Here is a 14,574-nt window from a genome sequence, read left to right on the forward strand (position 1 = left end):
TGATTATTTTCTGTGAAACTGGGACAGCTAATCAAAAATGGTTTCTTGCTGTGCAGAACAGTGTTGTGTCACATACATAAGTATACTTGAGCTTTATTCACGTGTTCCTAGTTGGACTACAAATGACAATTTTGACCCTTTTGTGCATCTCAGTGCAGTATCAAAGTGAAGCAGAAAAACAGAATGATACAGCAGTTCAGTTTCACCAGTGCATTTGAGAGTTAAAAATACATTTTTAAGAAATTAGGGCACGTATCACCTACCCTTTCCATATACGTGAAAAACAAATTTCAACTTGAAAAGCGAGGACTGAATAACTATTCTGGGTCTTTAGACCTCATGAAGTGAATCTTATAATTGCCAGACGACATCTGGGAGGATCATTGGCAGCTTCAATACTTTAAGGCTACCCAATAATTTAATAGAATTTTTAATTTGTTTGCTGGCAAATTCATCATCATACTGTTCAGGTAAAAATACTGATAGCAAGTTTTTATCAGCAGAGTCAAATGCATTATCACACCAAGGTACAGCACTGAGTAACAGCACTAACAGCCTTCGGACTGTAAAGGCCTTTGTGATTGGCCGGTAGAGATGAAAGTTAGCAACTTCATGCATAGACAGTTCTTCTCAGTAGAAATGCTCACTTTTGTCTAACTTCTCTAAGTGTGATATTTGAAGTACAAAAGTTATTCATATTTACTATGGCAACATCCTCTTGTCTTGTCAGTCCCCTGGCAACGGTGTTCTCTGAACTTACTAAAAATGCTTAATAAATTAATCTCATGTCATCAACTTTGACTTCTCCTGTAGAAAATACAGCCTCACCATGGAGGCAGTCATTCAGTAAATAACATTACTGTAAAGTCCAGTGGTGGAATGCAACTAAGTACATTTACTCAGTACTTTACAGATTTGAGGTACTTGACTCTTGTTTTCATGCCATTGCAACTCAGGTGGAAATATTGTACTTTTCACTACAATCATCTCTCAAATTAAGATTCCTGCACACAAAACATGTGAACAGCTAATAAAATATGATGTTTTGTTCATATACTGTTGGGTATTGTACAAACCAACAGCACATAGAATCAGCAGAAACAATTTGTTAATCAGTCGATTTACAGAAAATTTATTGGCGACTATTTTGACAATCATTTCAGTCATTTTTCAGGCTAAAACATTTCAAGGGTTCATCTTCACAATCTGAGGATTTGCTGCTTTTCCTTTTAATTATGTTAATTTATTTTAAAAATTTGACTTTTGTACCATCGTATTGACAAAACAAAGCATTGTGAAGCACATTAATCCATAATGACAATAGTTGCAGTCCTCTTCAAAATAGTTCAAACTGACATCTACCTCAAGCAACCACAACAGCAAAGTGCTGCTTTTACATTAATGCATTAGTAAAAATAATATAATGATATAATTATAACATTTACAGGAGTAATTTTTACACATTGAGTACAGCGTGTACAGTGTGGTATTAATACTTTTACTGAATTAAAGGCTCTGAATACTTTCTCCAGCACTGAATATTCCAAATCAGGTTCTGCCCGAAGGCATCTGAATTTCACTGCATTGCAAAACTGCCTCCTCGTGACTGAATTTAACATTTACACGCAAATACACAGTCATAAAAGCGCGAATAATGTCATGAACAGATGAGTCTGACTGAAGATACAAAAGGAAAAACAACGGCTCTTTGAGAGGAACTTTAATCCACACTTGTTGTTTCCGGACGGGACTCTCCGCTGCCACGCAGGTACTCTGTGTGCGCCTTTGTTATTTCTCCGACTGGAAACACATTCAGTCAGTTTTGGAGTGAGTCGACGCCGGTATCTCTGGTTTGAGCTTTGAGTGTTAAGTTTCTTATTCGGTATCATGTCGGACGCTTTGTTGCAGTGGTGTGTGGACCAGTTACACCACAAGTTTGGCCTGGAGGCATGTGAAGACATCGTCCAGTAAGAAATGTTTTCGCTAATAAAATGTGACCGAAGTGCTGACAGACTGTGTGCCAACAAGCTAACATTAACATCCGCAAGTCGGTCTCGTAGACAAGCTAAAAAGCAGCTAGCTCGGTCGTGATGTGCAGTGTCTGTCAGTTTTCCAGTGTGTCTGCTCATCAAAATATCGCCAATTAAAGATACGTGTGTTTATTAAATTGACTGATTTCCTTTGATAAAGCTAGCTATCATGAAGTTTGGTATTACCGCCGTCACAGTGGCAGGTAGGGACTGTTGGACAGGTGTATTAGCTGTTTATTAGCTAACTTAACGGTTAACCAGTGCTTTCATTCCCCAACCTGTCAGACTTCTCATCCTGGATGATGTGACTTCTGTATCTGATGTCATAATCAGATTAATTCAAACAAACATCCTGCATACAATGGGACATATTTTTTACCGTCATGTAACACAGTCATTTCCTAATTAGACAAGTAATAGACTTCCGTGTGGCTCTGTTGGACAAATTTCTACACATCAAAACATGCAGGAAAAACTCCACGAAATGAACAGTACCTTAAGTACCCTTAGCAAATCTAGTCTTAAATATTAATGAAGGGATGCATACGCAGACCATTCGACATTGCTGGATGCCACATGGATATGATGAAGCAGTGTGTTGCTATTTTAAGTGTTAAGTGTCAACATCCATTTTGATAAGAAATGTTATAAAATTAAAGAATAATTGTGTCATCCTGCTGTCCAGATACATTCTGTCCATTGAAAAGGCTGAGGAGATTGAGGAGTACGTGGGAGACCTCCTGCAGGGAACAGATGGGAGAAAAGGTCAGTTTATAGATGAGCTCCTCGTCAGATGGAAGAAGACGCAACGACAGGCCACAGATAACGCGGGTCTTTTCGTTCTCAAGGAATCCGTCTCATCAGCAGGTAAATAAATAAGTAAATGTCTGATGTCTGCCATTGAATGCATTTTGATTTAGACTGCACACAGCAGGTTCCTGTTAGCCAACCTGCTGTGAAACTACTATGCACAACAAAGCATTGTAAATAAATAAAATTCTAATTATTAAACGTCTCATGAATCTAAGTGTAATTAACAGATATTAAAATTTCACTCTTTTCACAGTATTTGTTCAAAGTTATTTGCTCTTCTCTTCTAGATTCACAAGACATGACCAAAGACACCCAGAAGAAGTCCAAACGCAAGGGCCGCAACAAACAGGAAGTGATGACCGTGAGCCAAACAGAGCCTGAGCCAGAGGCAGTCAAAACTCCCATTGATCTGATGAGGGTGAGTCCACATCGACCTAAACGTTTGTTTTGTGATCACTTTATCAAAGTAATTCTCGTGGTTTGATTACAGCAGTGCCACAACAACTTAAGTTCATTTGTAAATGATCTGTTTCCTTTTCCTTGTTGTGCTCATTGTCTTACCTCTTTTATTTCTTCTTTCCCGTCTTCATTTACTGCTTTCCCAGGCTCAAGAAAACAGTAGCACCTCTTCAACAAAGAAGAAAAATAAGTTTGTCAGTCTCTATAATAAAGAGGGACAGGACAGGCTGGCTGTCTTACTCCCAGGTCGAAATGCCTGCGAGTGCCTTGCCCAAAAGCACAAGCTTATTAACAACTGCATCAGCTGTGGTCGCATTGTGTGTGAGCAAGAGGGCTCGGGACCCTGCCTCTTCTGTGGAAGCCTGGTACGCAAGTCTTTTGAGTCCTTTGATTCCATTTTTGTATTTCAGTCTTCTTGCAGTGCTGACAGTCCTTATTTTCTACTTTAGTTTTCTTTACACATTTCTTTTTTCTGATTCAGGTTTGCACAAAAGAGGAGCAGGAGATCCTGCAGCGAGACTCCAACAAAAGCCAGAAACTAAGAAAGAAGCTAATGGGAGGTGAGAGTCAAAACTTGTCAGAATTATTGATTACTGAAATCTGTGGAATGATGAGGTGGATTGATGCCATGAATTTGTTTTTGTTTTGGTGACAGACTGTGGAGACAGAGATTATCTCCCGCACCAAGAGGCCATAATGAAGACCGGCTTGGAGAAAGCTGTCCAGCACAAAGACAAACTGCTGGAATATGACAGAAACAGGTATCATAAAAACACACAGTCAAGAAAAGTGCTTCGATTGGTTTACTGCTTGGTGCACAATGTCAACACTTTAACTGGACATTTTGATTACTGTAGAAAGTAATCATGAAACTTGACGGTCACACTTACCTGTTTATTTACTGCTCCTTTCACCTCCAGTGTCAGGAGAACGCAGGTTCTGGATGATGAGTCAGATTACTTTGCCACTGAATCCAATCAGTGGTTGTCACCCAGTGAGAGAGAAAAGCTGAGGAAAAAGGAAGAGGAGCTTAGAGAGCTCCGCCATGCCTCGCGCAAGGACAGGAAGATCACATTGGACTTTGCTGGCAGACAAGTGATTGATGAGGGAAATAACCTCAACGAGTACTACAACAAGTAAGATAATGTGACACGACTTGAATCAAGGCTGCAAGGCCAGAATTATGATATGTAGTCATGCTAAACACGTCTCCTTTTGAAATGTGTGCAATTATTCGCAGGTTGGATGAGACCCTCAAGGCTATGAGCAATGACTCTTCATCAAAGTCAATGTATTCTGAAAGAAAAGGTGGAAGGCAGAGCAGCAGGGACCTGGTCAACCCCAACATAATGCAGTCTGCACCTGAGGTAGGTCACATGACATGCAGTACAGCTGATACTGGGCGTAACAATGGCGTCACCTTGTGGTACGTCTTCAACACTGCTTCTGAAAAAGTTTCTTCTTGAGACTCGTTTGTACCTTTTGTAAATTGGGACATCCATAAAATGGGTTTGAAATTGACAGCTGAGTTTGCACTGCCCGTTTTTTCTCATACTGATAATGACGACAGTGAATTCTCTTTCTAGTGGGTGGATATCGGAGGCAGCGGAAACTCAAAGAGAAACGTGCAGCAGGCAACGAAAGCGGTGAAAGACAAAGGAGAAGAACGTTCCAGGTTGCGGCTCCAAGACAAAGAGCTGCAGGAGATGTCTGACGGGGGCTGGTGCCTCAGCATGCACCAACCATGGGCCTCACTACTGGTCAGAGGCATCAAGAGGTAAACACAATCCCAGATTACAGTCCTAACCTACAAATACTCAGCTACTCATTTTCTGTCAGGCCAGTGAGAGCAGAGTTAATGTTGAATTTTCTGTGTGTGTGTGTGTGTGTGTGTGTGTGTGTGTGTGTGTGTGTGTGTGTGTATGTAGGGTAGAGGGGCGAACTTGGTACACATCCCACCGGGGTCGTCTTTGGATTGCTGCTGCAGCTAAGAAGCCCACCCCCCAGGAGACAGCTGAGGTGGAAGCCATGTACCGCCACATCTACAAGAAAGGTAAACATACTGTGCTCAATAAATCAGGAAGTAAGACTGTAAATACTGGACGTGATTTGTTTCTGGACGTTTTTCGTACAGCACTTGAACTGAAGTGCACACATCCTGGAATTCGCTGCCACAAAGTCTGATGCGATGCCTGTATTTTCGCTTGTTGGTGGATCTTTGATTGCTCTTGTTTCCTGTGCAGAGCCCAGGTTTCCTAAAGACTACCCCACTGGCTGCCTGCTGGGCTGCGTCAACATGACCGACTGCCTGTCTCAGGAGCAGTTCAGAGAACAGGTCAGTAAAACGCTACAATAATGAGTTAAAGTATTGCATTTCATTCAGAAACATCATTGTAGGTCAATGAAACCAGGCTGTGGTGCCACAGCTAATGACGAAAACCATTCAGGAAGGAAAACAGTGCTTTATTTTAACTGAAGTGTGTCACTATGACCCTAAATTGGCTTGAATGAAAAGTGTGAAATGATGCCAAACAAATGCACTGTGATACTCTGCAAAGTCACATTTGACTTGGAGGATTATATGTTCTTGAGTTGAGTGCCAAAGTTTGGTTGCCTTGTGATCCAAGTACAGGTGGTTGTAGAAAACAAGGAAAGATGTGAGATTGGCCTTTGTTTGACTTGATGGACTGTTAGACGCTGTTACTGGTTTTGTTGTTGTTTTGTGTTGACAGCTGAGACTCTTGTAATTTCCATTTTCCTCTTCCTTTTGGCTTTTCCAATCCTTCTGCCCTTGGAGGCTGTGCTGATATGTAATTTCAGCTTAAGCATGCAACAGAAAAAGCACCTAACTGAAGTAAAACTGAACACCAAATTTTGTCTCATCATCTGATACGCAGCATTGGAACTGCAGTTCAGTTTCAGCTATTACAACAACACTGGAGGCAGTAAAAACATTAATGTGGAAATTTTGACACACAGCTAAACACACAGACCTCTTGGATAGTGCGTTGTGCATTTTATAGACATCCAGAGGCTTATTTGATCCAAGACCACACAGCACGGGATGATGTTTTTAAACATGATTGTTCTCCAGACAGAAACACTCCTGCGAGTTTTAATCATTGTGTATTCGGTTGCTTACTTGGAGGAGGTTAAAATCTGGACAGTTGCTTGTTGTAAGAGGATGAGCACAGTTTTCCCTGCACCTTTTCTCTTGTGTTTCTTGGAACTTTTGCTGAGGTTTAGTGGATTTGACTATGCACATTGTGCCCTGTGGGTAAAAGTACTGCAATACCATCTCTTACCAGCAGAGGTCAGAATGCACCTTTTCACCAGCAACTCCCTGCCAGTTTACAGTTTCCCACCAGAGACAGCATGCACCACAGGACTAACCACAGAAACACAGATCCAGCCCTCATACCAGTTACCTCCCACCAAAATGGTGAAAACACACATTACATTGGCATCAGCCTATTGTGTTTTTGCAGCATACTTTCATTGCAATTATTTTGTCTTAGAGCTAGAGGAGACATGAATAGCAAAGAGCACCCTCTGATTACTGATATAACAATAGAGTGCACTGCTGCTTCCAACACTTTTTATTTTGTCTTCCATGAAAACTTCAAGTGAAATCTGCCCAAAGTGTTACAAGGACACTGGTTTGACTGTGAATACGTGATGTGGCCAAGCGTGGAAGTGCTGCTTTGGGAGTACGAGCAGCACAGCCTTTTTGGAGTCGTAAACTGTTTACTTGAGCTTTTACACCCAAATTACTTAAATTAATTGCAGTTTTACCAAGTATAAACTGGAAGATACACCCCACTCCCCATTAAGCCATTATGTGTGTGCAGAGTTGCTCTCCCATTCCCATTTAAACTTAATTACATTGCAATCCTCGTGTTGACTGTTTTGCCTCTGGCTACGGGAGAGACTGCCCTGTTTGAGGTCCACTGGTCTTATCTTCTTACAGAATATTATATATTTGCTTTTATTAGAGCTGAAGCCATTAGTCGATCGCCCTGAAAATGGATCGGCAGTTATTATGGTAATCAATTCATCAAGTCATTTTTTAAGCAAAAATGCAAAACATTTACCGCTTCTAGCTTCTCAAATGTGAGTATTTGCTGCTTTGATTCCTTGATAGTAATTGAGTTTTGGACTGAGAAAAGAAATTTGAAGATGTCACTTTGGGCTCTGGAAGATTGTGATGGGTATTTTTAACTATTTCCTGACATTTTATACTCTCCAATGATTTTATAATCATAATAATAATAATGCATAGATTAAATAATGACAAGAACAATCATTAGTGGCAGCCCTGATTATTATGCAAGTAATGTTATGCTTTAAGAACTCAACTGTGAAAATGTTCATTCATTTGTAGGCATTTCATTTTTTAATGATAGGGTTGAGATGCACCACAAATGCCTTTATTAAGAGTATTTACTCTGCTTTTCCCACATCAGTCAGAGCAAAATCTCTAAACAAATACACACCCTCCAAGGTGTCAGCTACCTCTCATTATTTTTATGTTGTGTATAAACACTTTCATGCCTTATTCGATAGATGTATTATGACACAAAAGCATACACGTGGGATGGTCTGCAGTGAAATTGTTAAAACGCTGTGTAAACACTGCACAAACATGTCCTAACCCTGCAAAGCGAGAAGCCCTCATACGCATGTACACACATGCTCGTATGCAGTCTTTCATGAGATACTGAAACACATCACAGTTGGAAATTGCAGCCTCCTGTTCCAATTAAAAAAATGGAGCCATGGAAAAAGCTGTGATCTCCTTCTAGGGTGTCGTACTTGTGTTTTTTCCATGCGTCCCTGCACACACGTTTCAGACAATGTGTCTCCTTGCATAAAGACAGTTGTCTTATTTCTGAAGAGTTCTGCATTTGGGTAAAAAAAAAAAAAAAAAATCTTTAAAAGTGTGTGCTGCTACATGGTTTGCATTCTGACTGCTGGGACCTGTAAATCTAAGGGCTTTCCCCTTTTGTACTCTGTCCTCATTCTCTCCTCCACCACTCATTCCACCCAGGGCTGTAAAATCATGTTTGCAGGCAGTGTGACTGCCCTTTCATCCTGTGAAAGGGTGTGTGTGTGTGTGTGTGTGTGTGTGTGTGTGTGTCTGTGTGTGTGTGTGTCCACTTGCACAGAGCAGCCATAAATAACACCCCCACCCCACACAAGGCCCCTCAGAAAAAAAAGAAAGGCAGATGTAGAAAAATAGTGAAGCAGCCAGAGAAGAACAACAGTACCAAAGGCTTAATGACGGTGCTGAACAGTTGGTTAGTGCTCATTCCACTCGCCAGTTTTGAAGAAGCAGAGGCTATTAGCTGTTTGGCCTTTAGCAGTTAAAGCTTACTTCTTTTCATGTAAGCAGAAGAGTGCGTGTTGTGCTAATGCATAGTAGCACTTGGCTGAGCTGCTGGGACGGGCGCGTGGGTGAGGTGTAGGATTTACTGTCCTGTGCTGGCAGTTGTGGGTGGTTAAAAGGGGGCTGGTGAAGGACAGACAGCCATTATTCTTCAGGCTCTTCTAAATCTGCCCTTAGTGATGTATGAAATATTTAGAGAAAGTGGAATGTGGGCAGACCAGGAGAGCATGAGAGGAACACTATGAAGGAAAAAATGCAGCAAATGTAAATATTTGAATATCACTGATCCCGTGTGATAGCAGTCGTTCCCCTGTTGGGGCGCTGTTGTACAAAGCAGCACCATAAACCTGATACCCAGCTGACAGACAGTGAAGAAAGACCACCCCAGGCAGAGCAGGATTTCCATCTGCTTGACTTGGACCAATTCTTTCCCTCATTACAAATTGACTGGTGTATTGATCCATCCCCCCCATAATCTCTCACTCTTCCCTACTCCCCAACCCCCCTTACTACTGATAATTGGCCGGCCATTATGATCTGTGCTCTGTCTCTCCACCCCTACCCCCCAGTGCTCAGTCAGCAACGGGTGAAGATGTACGCCTGACCTTCCCACTGCAGAGAGCGGAGGGGTGAGGGGGGGTGGGGGGTTGGGAAAGAGATAGGTATGTTACAGACTGAACATTGGACTGTTTTTGCTGGAAGAGGCAGAGTCAGATAATTAAAAAGGATGAGCAGACAGCTTCAGCCAAACTAAGCTGGTTTATGGGTGGTGGATATGCTGCAGATGGTTTACTTCACACATACAAATGACACTCAGCTGTGCTATATTTTAAAATTGCGCATAAAATGTAGTCAAACAGCATTACTGTATTTTGAGTATGACATTTATCTACACATGCACAGACCCATTCGCATTCTGGTTCACAGCACAGGCAAAGGCACATCACACCCCACACAGAGCTCGAATCGCGCCATCAACTTACTCCTGTGGGGAAAAAATTGATTGGATCAATCCACGCTCTTAATAAGGGTCTAATTTATTACTGTGTTCCAAAGACCATATCACCAGCTGCAGAGCTACACGTCTTACTGAATACAAGTCAGAGAGGTCTAGTCTTTTTAACAGGCATGTCGAGAGCAAAAGCAGCCACTGTTCAGTGCTGTATTGATTTGTGTGTGTGTGTGTGTGTGTGTATGTGTGTTATAGAGAGAGAGAGATCTGTACATGTATTATCTAATCAAAGGACCCTATGAATTTCCTGATGATGAAATGGCGTAGTAATACAGTCTTGAAGTTTCAACATTCACAGAGGTTTCTGAACAGTAATGTTTCACAGATAAGCACACTTCATTAACCTCAGCTCTGTTGATGGCTCACATACAACAGGTCCCTTGGCAGTAATGTACTGAGTATCAGATGGACATTTTTGAGACATAGCTTGTACTCAGTGGTTTATAGCAGTGGTCCCCAGGTGGTCTAGACTCATGTTTCACATTTCTTTCATTATAAAGTCACCATCTACTGATAGGCTGAACCAACATCAGTTCAGTTTTATTTCACAAAATGAAAACAACAGTAAGAAGCGTGCACAAGGCCCTTTTCACTGAAGACATTTCGACATGTCACTGTAGGAGAAGCACATGTGTAAGTAATGAAATAAATGATGTTTGAATGCAGTTTAACTAACATTTCTCAGGACTGTCCTGCACACTCATAGGTACTCAAGACTCTTGTTTGCGATGAAGGCAAAATACTTTTATTTCTCATCCTCGTGTTTGGTTGCACACCTTCTTCTGCCTTCTTCGGGTTTTCATACTGTATGGAACAGGCTGGTCTCCATATATTTGACAGTATCATCTGCATACTGTATATGTAGCGTATGTATCAGTACAGTCTGCATACTATATATATGTAACATTATCATCTGCATATAGTGTCTAACAGTAAAATCTGTCTGCAATATATGTACGCAACAGTATCATCTGCATACATGACACATATGTAACAATATCATCAATATACAGCTTCCAACAGCAGCAGCTGCATATGTTTTGGTAGTCTGTATTAGAACATACAATGGTAATAAACATACAGTATATAGTATGATAGTGTAGGCGAGGAGTGATCCCAGACTAGACTCCCATGGAACAGCTAAAGAGAATTTATTCTGTCATTTGTGTTTTAGTGACTAATAATTACAAAAACATCACAATCCAAATTGCATTGATTGGAGAGTAATTTTTAATTTGAATAATGAGTCAGTGTTGCTCTGTATATGCCGTTTCTATTATCTCAGTGTCATTGCATCAGTGCTCACAGGCCTACATTATACTTTTATCTTTTTAGCGTCCAGTTAATAAAACAATTCTTATCCTGCTCTTCGTTGTAGCTTTCAGCTTCTTTATGAGTGTCTATTTAACCTCATTAGCGGCATATGCTGTGTATAAACTGCAGGTCAGTAGATATACAAGCACATGTCAGATAACTGAAACCATTGGCTTATACCATATCACATAGCTGCAAGCCGAGCCACTTATCTGTTAAAAGAAGTGCTGCTTTCTGTGGAATTCCATTTGTGCGAGCTCTACCTCTGACCTCCAGAGTGGAGCTCCCGTGCTTGTTAGGCAGGCTGGAAGCTCGGACTGATGCCTGCGTTTCCTTGTGTGGTAATGTGATATTTATATGCTGAAAGCCTTCCTGCCAGCATGACACACACACACGCACACACACACACACTCACAGGATATATTGGATGCATTCCAAAGGAAGGTAAGTCAGGCAATGCTATTTTTTCTTCCCCTCTTTCTCTGTAACATTGTGAGAATCCTTAGCTGCAGCCTCTTCCCTCTCTTCCTGCTCCCTTCCCCCCTCCATCATGCCATCTCCATATTTTCCTCACTTTCCCTCTAACAGTATGTTTTACAGGTCGGGGCTGCGAAGTTGTATGCGTTCGTGGAGAATTCAGATTACGCTCAGTGAACAGACGTACACATTTACATGCAACTATGCGTCTTTCTCTCCCTTTCTGCACGAGCTCAGTCACACACTAACACACTCACATTCCTCCCCTTCCTCCCTTCTCCTTGCTGGGCAGTTTGCCATGGCAGAGAGGTCAGACATCATGTGATTCTGCAGTGGTGTGTAGAATGCATTCAGCTCAGGGTCCCCAGGCACTGGATGACAACCAACCAAACCTCAGTCACAGGTTTTCAACAGCATGAAAAATACATATAACCATCTGCCAGACTTGAAATGGCCTGCTTCACTGTTTAGTATTTCACTGCTGTCCTCAGACCACTTCATCGAATGTCACACAGTTTCTGCTGTCGGTGGAGCTGACAGTTAAGCCCCCTTTATTATCTCTGCTGCTCGTCCATTTTGTTCTGCTCATTTAGTGGGACTTGTTCTTCTCGCTGTATGCTGATCACAGGAACTTGGAACAGTGATAAAGGGAACACAGACAGCTTCCTTTGATGGTCTGAAAGACAGCAGTGTTGATGAAAATAAGACAGAATCAAAGAGAGGTAACTGAATACTAGAGTCTAAGAAGTGCTCGACTGAATGTCAAGCAGGTTGAAATTCTTCTCATCTCTTCAACAATGATCTGATTTGTTTTTTCAATTGGACTCTTTAACGCATGATTCATGTCTAAACTGATTTTTGTCTCTTTTCTAAACTGGAAAAAATGTTGCTAAAGTCAAGTCACAAGTCTTTGACCTAGAGTCGAAGTGTGGTCACAAATGCAAGTCAAGCCTAAAGTCTCTGGTCACAAGTCCAAGTCAAGTGTCAAGTCTCTTGTGGTTGTAATGAGTAATCCAGTCCAGTTAGAACACCGCATAGTTATATGTAAGGAATTCAAAGCATGAGCTGCATTATGCTCACTCCTTTATCTGTTTGCATACAGTATCAGCGTTGATTGGTTGTTTGTTATATGGTCACTTCAAGCAGGCTATTGCAGTGCAAGCTAATTTGAATGGTAGATACAGCGAATATGGCAGAAATAACTGATTCCGTCCAAACACTGGTAAGTATACTGAGGGAGGGTAGTAAAGCGAATCAAAGGAATTAAATCAAGTCAATGGACTGGAATCTTTACAGGCCAGACTTTAAAGCCTGTGATTTTGTGGCTAAAGTATGTTTAGCTGTTGCTGTTTTTGAATAAGTATGTTTGCAGTTCTGTCAATGTGGCTCTGCAGACAACTCTTTGGTTCCAGCACATGTAACTGGAACAGCCGTTTTGTTTTTAGTTTATGGGACAGTCTTCTGGTTCTCTTTGAAACCATGACCCCGACTGGGTTAAACATTGTTTGCATAAAACAAGAAAAGTGAGATCTCTGTAGATTTTACTGTTGTGATCTATTTAGTGCCTTGCCACAGGCAAATTCTAACCCCCCACAATAAGCTTTAATGAAGCATAGAATCAATATGTTTGACATTTATCTCCCATCTGAACATCTGGTGTTTGTTTTTGATGCCCCAAAATGGCTCCTCATGAGGCCAGTCTCTGTGCCAGTTTTCTGTTGTGGAATGAGGAAATGAATGAAGGTTGTGTGGTGTAGTCGGTAAGTACTTTGCGCAAAGTCAGTGGGCGACCGTGTTTCCCTGCTATGGCGCTCAGAAATTGGAAGAGCGCTCAATGTAATCATTATTCTTTATGCCTGTTCACATCCAAATGTGAGCAGCGGCACTGCTTCACTCATTACGTCTAGCTGATTTTGAGTGTTTTTGCCAACATTCCCCAGGCATGCCTATGCAGTTGCTTTATGTCACACATGCCTCCGTGTGTGTGTGTGTGTGTGCGTGTGTGTGTGTGTGTGCGTGTGTGTGTTCATTTGAGAAGAGATCTTTATCCGGCCAAGTCCCAACCCAGCAGCAGTATAACCACAAGTATCTCTCCTCGAGAGGGAGAACCAGAGAGACAGAGCAAGAGACTCTCTGCCACTGCAGGGTCAGAGATTACAAACTCAATTGTACTCTGCTAGGTGACATGTCTGCTCAGCAACTTCCTGCTGGCGACATCAGAGGGGAGGAAAGTATAGAGAAAGAGGGGGAGGCGAGGGAGGCCGCCCATGCTTCCAGTGCCATTAATCTTTCCCTGTTTGTGTGCAGCAAACAAAACAAGAATTTAGCTTCCGCTTGCCTGTAAAGCCAGCGAGTCTGACTTATTCCCTGGATATAATCGGTGGGAAAAGACAGGAAAACTTAAGATGAGTGGTTTGACTGCATGTTCCCTCCTGATATTTAATATATTTAGTAGGGATGATCCAGACTTGGGGTTAGGGTTGATATTGATCGCTGATACCAGGTCATTCCAGCTGGCTCAACCTCTTGAATGGCCATATACAGTGATAGAAGGTGCCCAGTTATAGGACAATGCCGTATATTTGTATAGAGATGCTTCTCTGTATATATAACCAGCAGTGGGAGAGAAAAAAATAGAAATTCAAGAGACTGGCAACAAGTTCTGTTTTGTGAATACATTAATGGGATCTGTTAAGAGGTTGTGCCCACAAGCTGCCAGCTGCTGTCGTGGGCATCAAGTGCTTGTTTTTTGAAGATTACCAGTGCCTGTAAAAAATGGTCTGACTTGGAAATGAATGATTAACAGCATCAGAGAAGACCAGAAAATGTTGCCTTCAGTGTTTCATGTGTGGAGTATATAGCATGAATTGACCTGTGGTATTCATAAGAAAATCGCATTGCTTTTGGCACAATGTCTGTGACAAATGTGTTCATAAACCTCATCTTTGGTTCAGGATCTTTGTCCATTAAAACTGTGACATGGAGTTAATGCTTGTCCATCAGTCATAGTCAACGTTCAGCTGAATGTTGTTGTTCGTCTTTAACATGTGAGCTCTGTTCGTCTCGCTCGCCAAAAGTCT

General features: G+C 41.6%; 1 protein-coding gene across 1 annotated transcript in view; it reads left to right on the plus strand.

Moving 5' to 3' along the window:
* The first annotated feature begins 1,792 nt into the window (after positions 1–1,792).
* The window catches only part of trip4 (thyroid hormone receptor interactor 4), a 69,941-nt gene continuing 57,159 nt past the window's right edge, over positions 1,793–14,574 (plus strand). The window contains exons 1-11 of the mRNA XM_076738438.1: positions 1,793–1,967; positions 2,716–2,897; positions 3,131–3,261; positions 3,449–3,667; positions 3,784–3,862; positions 3,958–4,063; positions 4,223–4,438; positions 4,543–4,669; positions 4,889–5,079; positions 5,231–5,355; positions 5,546–5,637. Of these exons, the coding sequence (XP_076594553.1) occupies positions 1,888–1,967; positions 2,716–2,897; positions 3,131–3,261; positions 3,449–3,667; positions 3,784–3,862; positions 3,958–4,063; positions 4,223–4,438; positions 4,543–4,669; positions 4,889–5,079; positions 5,231–5,355; positions 5,546–5,637 (1,548 nt within the window). The 5' untranslated portion in view covers positions 1,793–1,887. The remainder of the gene's footprint in view (positions 1,968–2,715; positions 2,898–3,130; positions 3,262–3,448; positions 3,668–3,783; positions 3,863–3,957; positions 4,064–4,222; positions 4,439–4,542; positions 4,670–4,888; positions 5,080–5,230; positions 5,356–5,545; positions 5,638–14,574) is intronic.

Source organism: Chaetodon auriga, chromosome 1 (genome assembly GCF_051107435.1).
Source record: "Chaetodon auriga isolate fChaAug3 chromosome 1, fChaAug3.hap1, whole genome shotgun sequence".
Lineage (NCBI taxonomy): Eukaryota > Metazoa > Chordata > Actinopteri > Chaetodontiformes > Chaetodontidae > Chaetodon > Chaetodon auriga.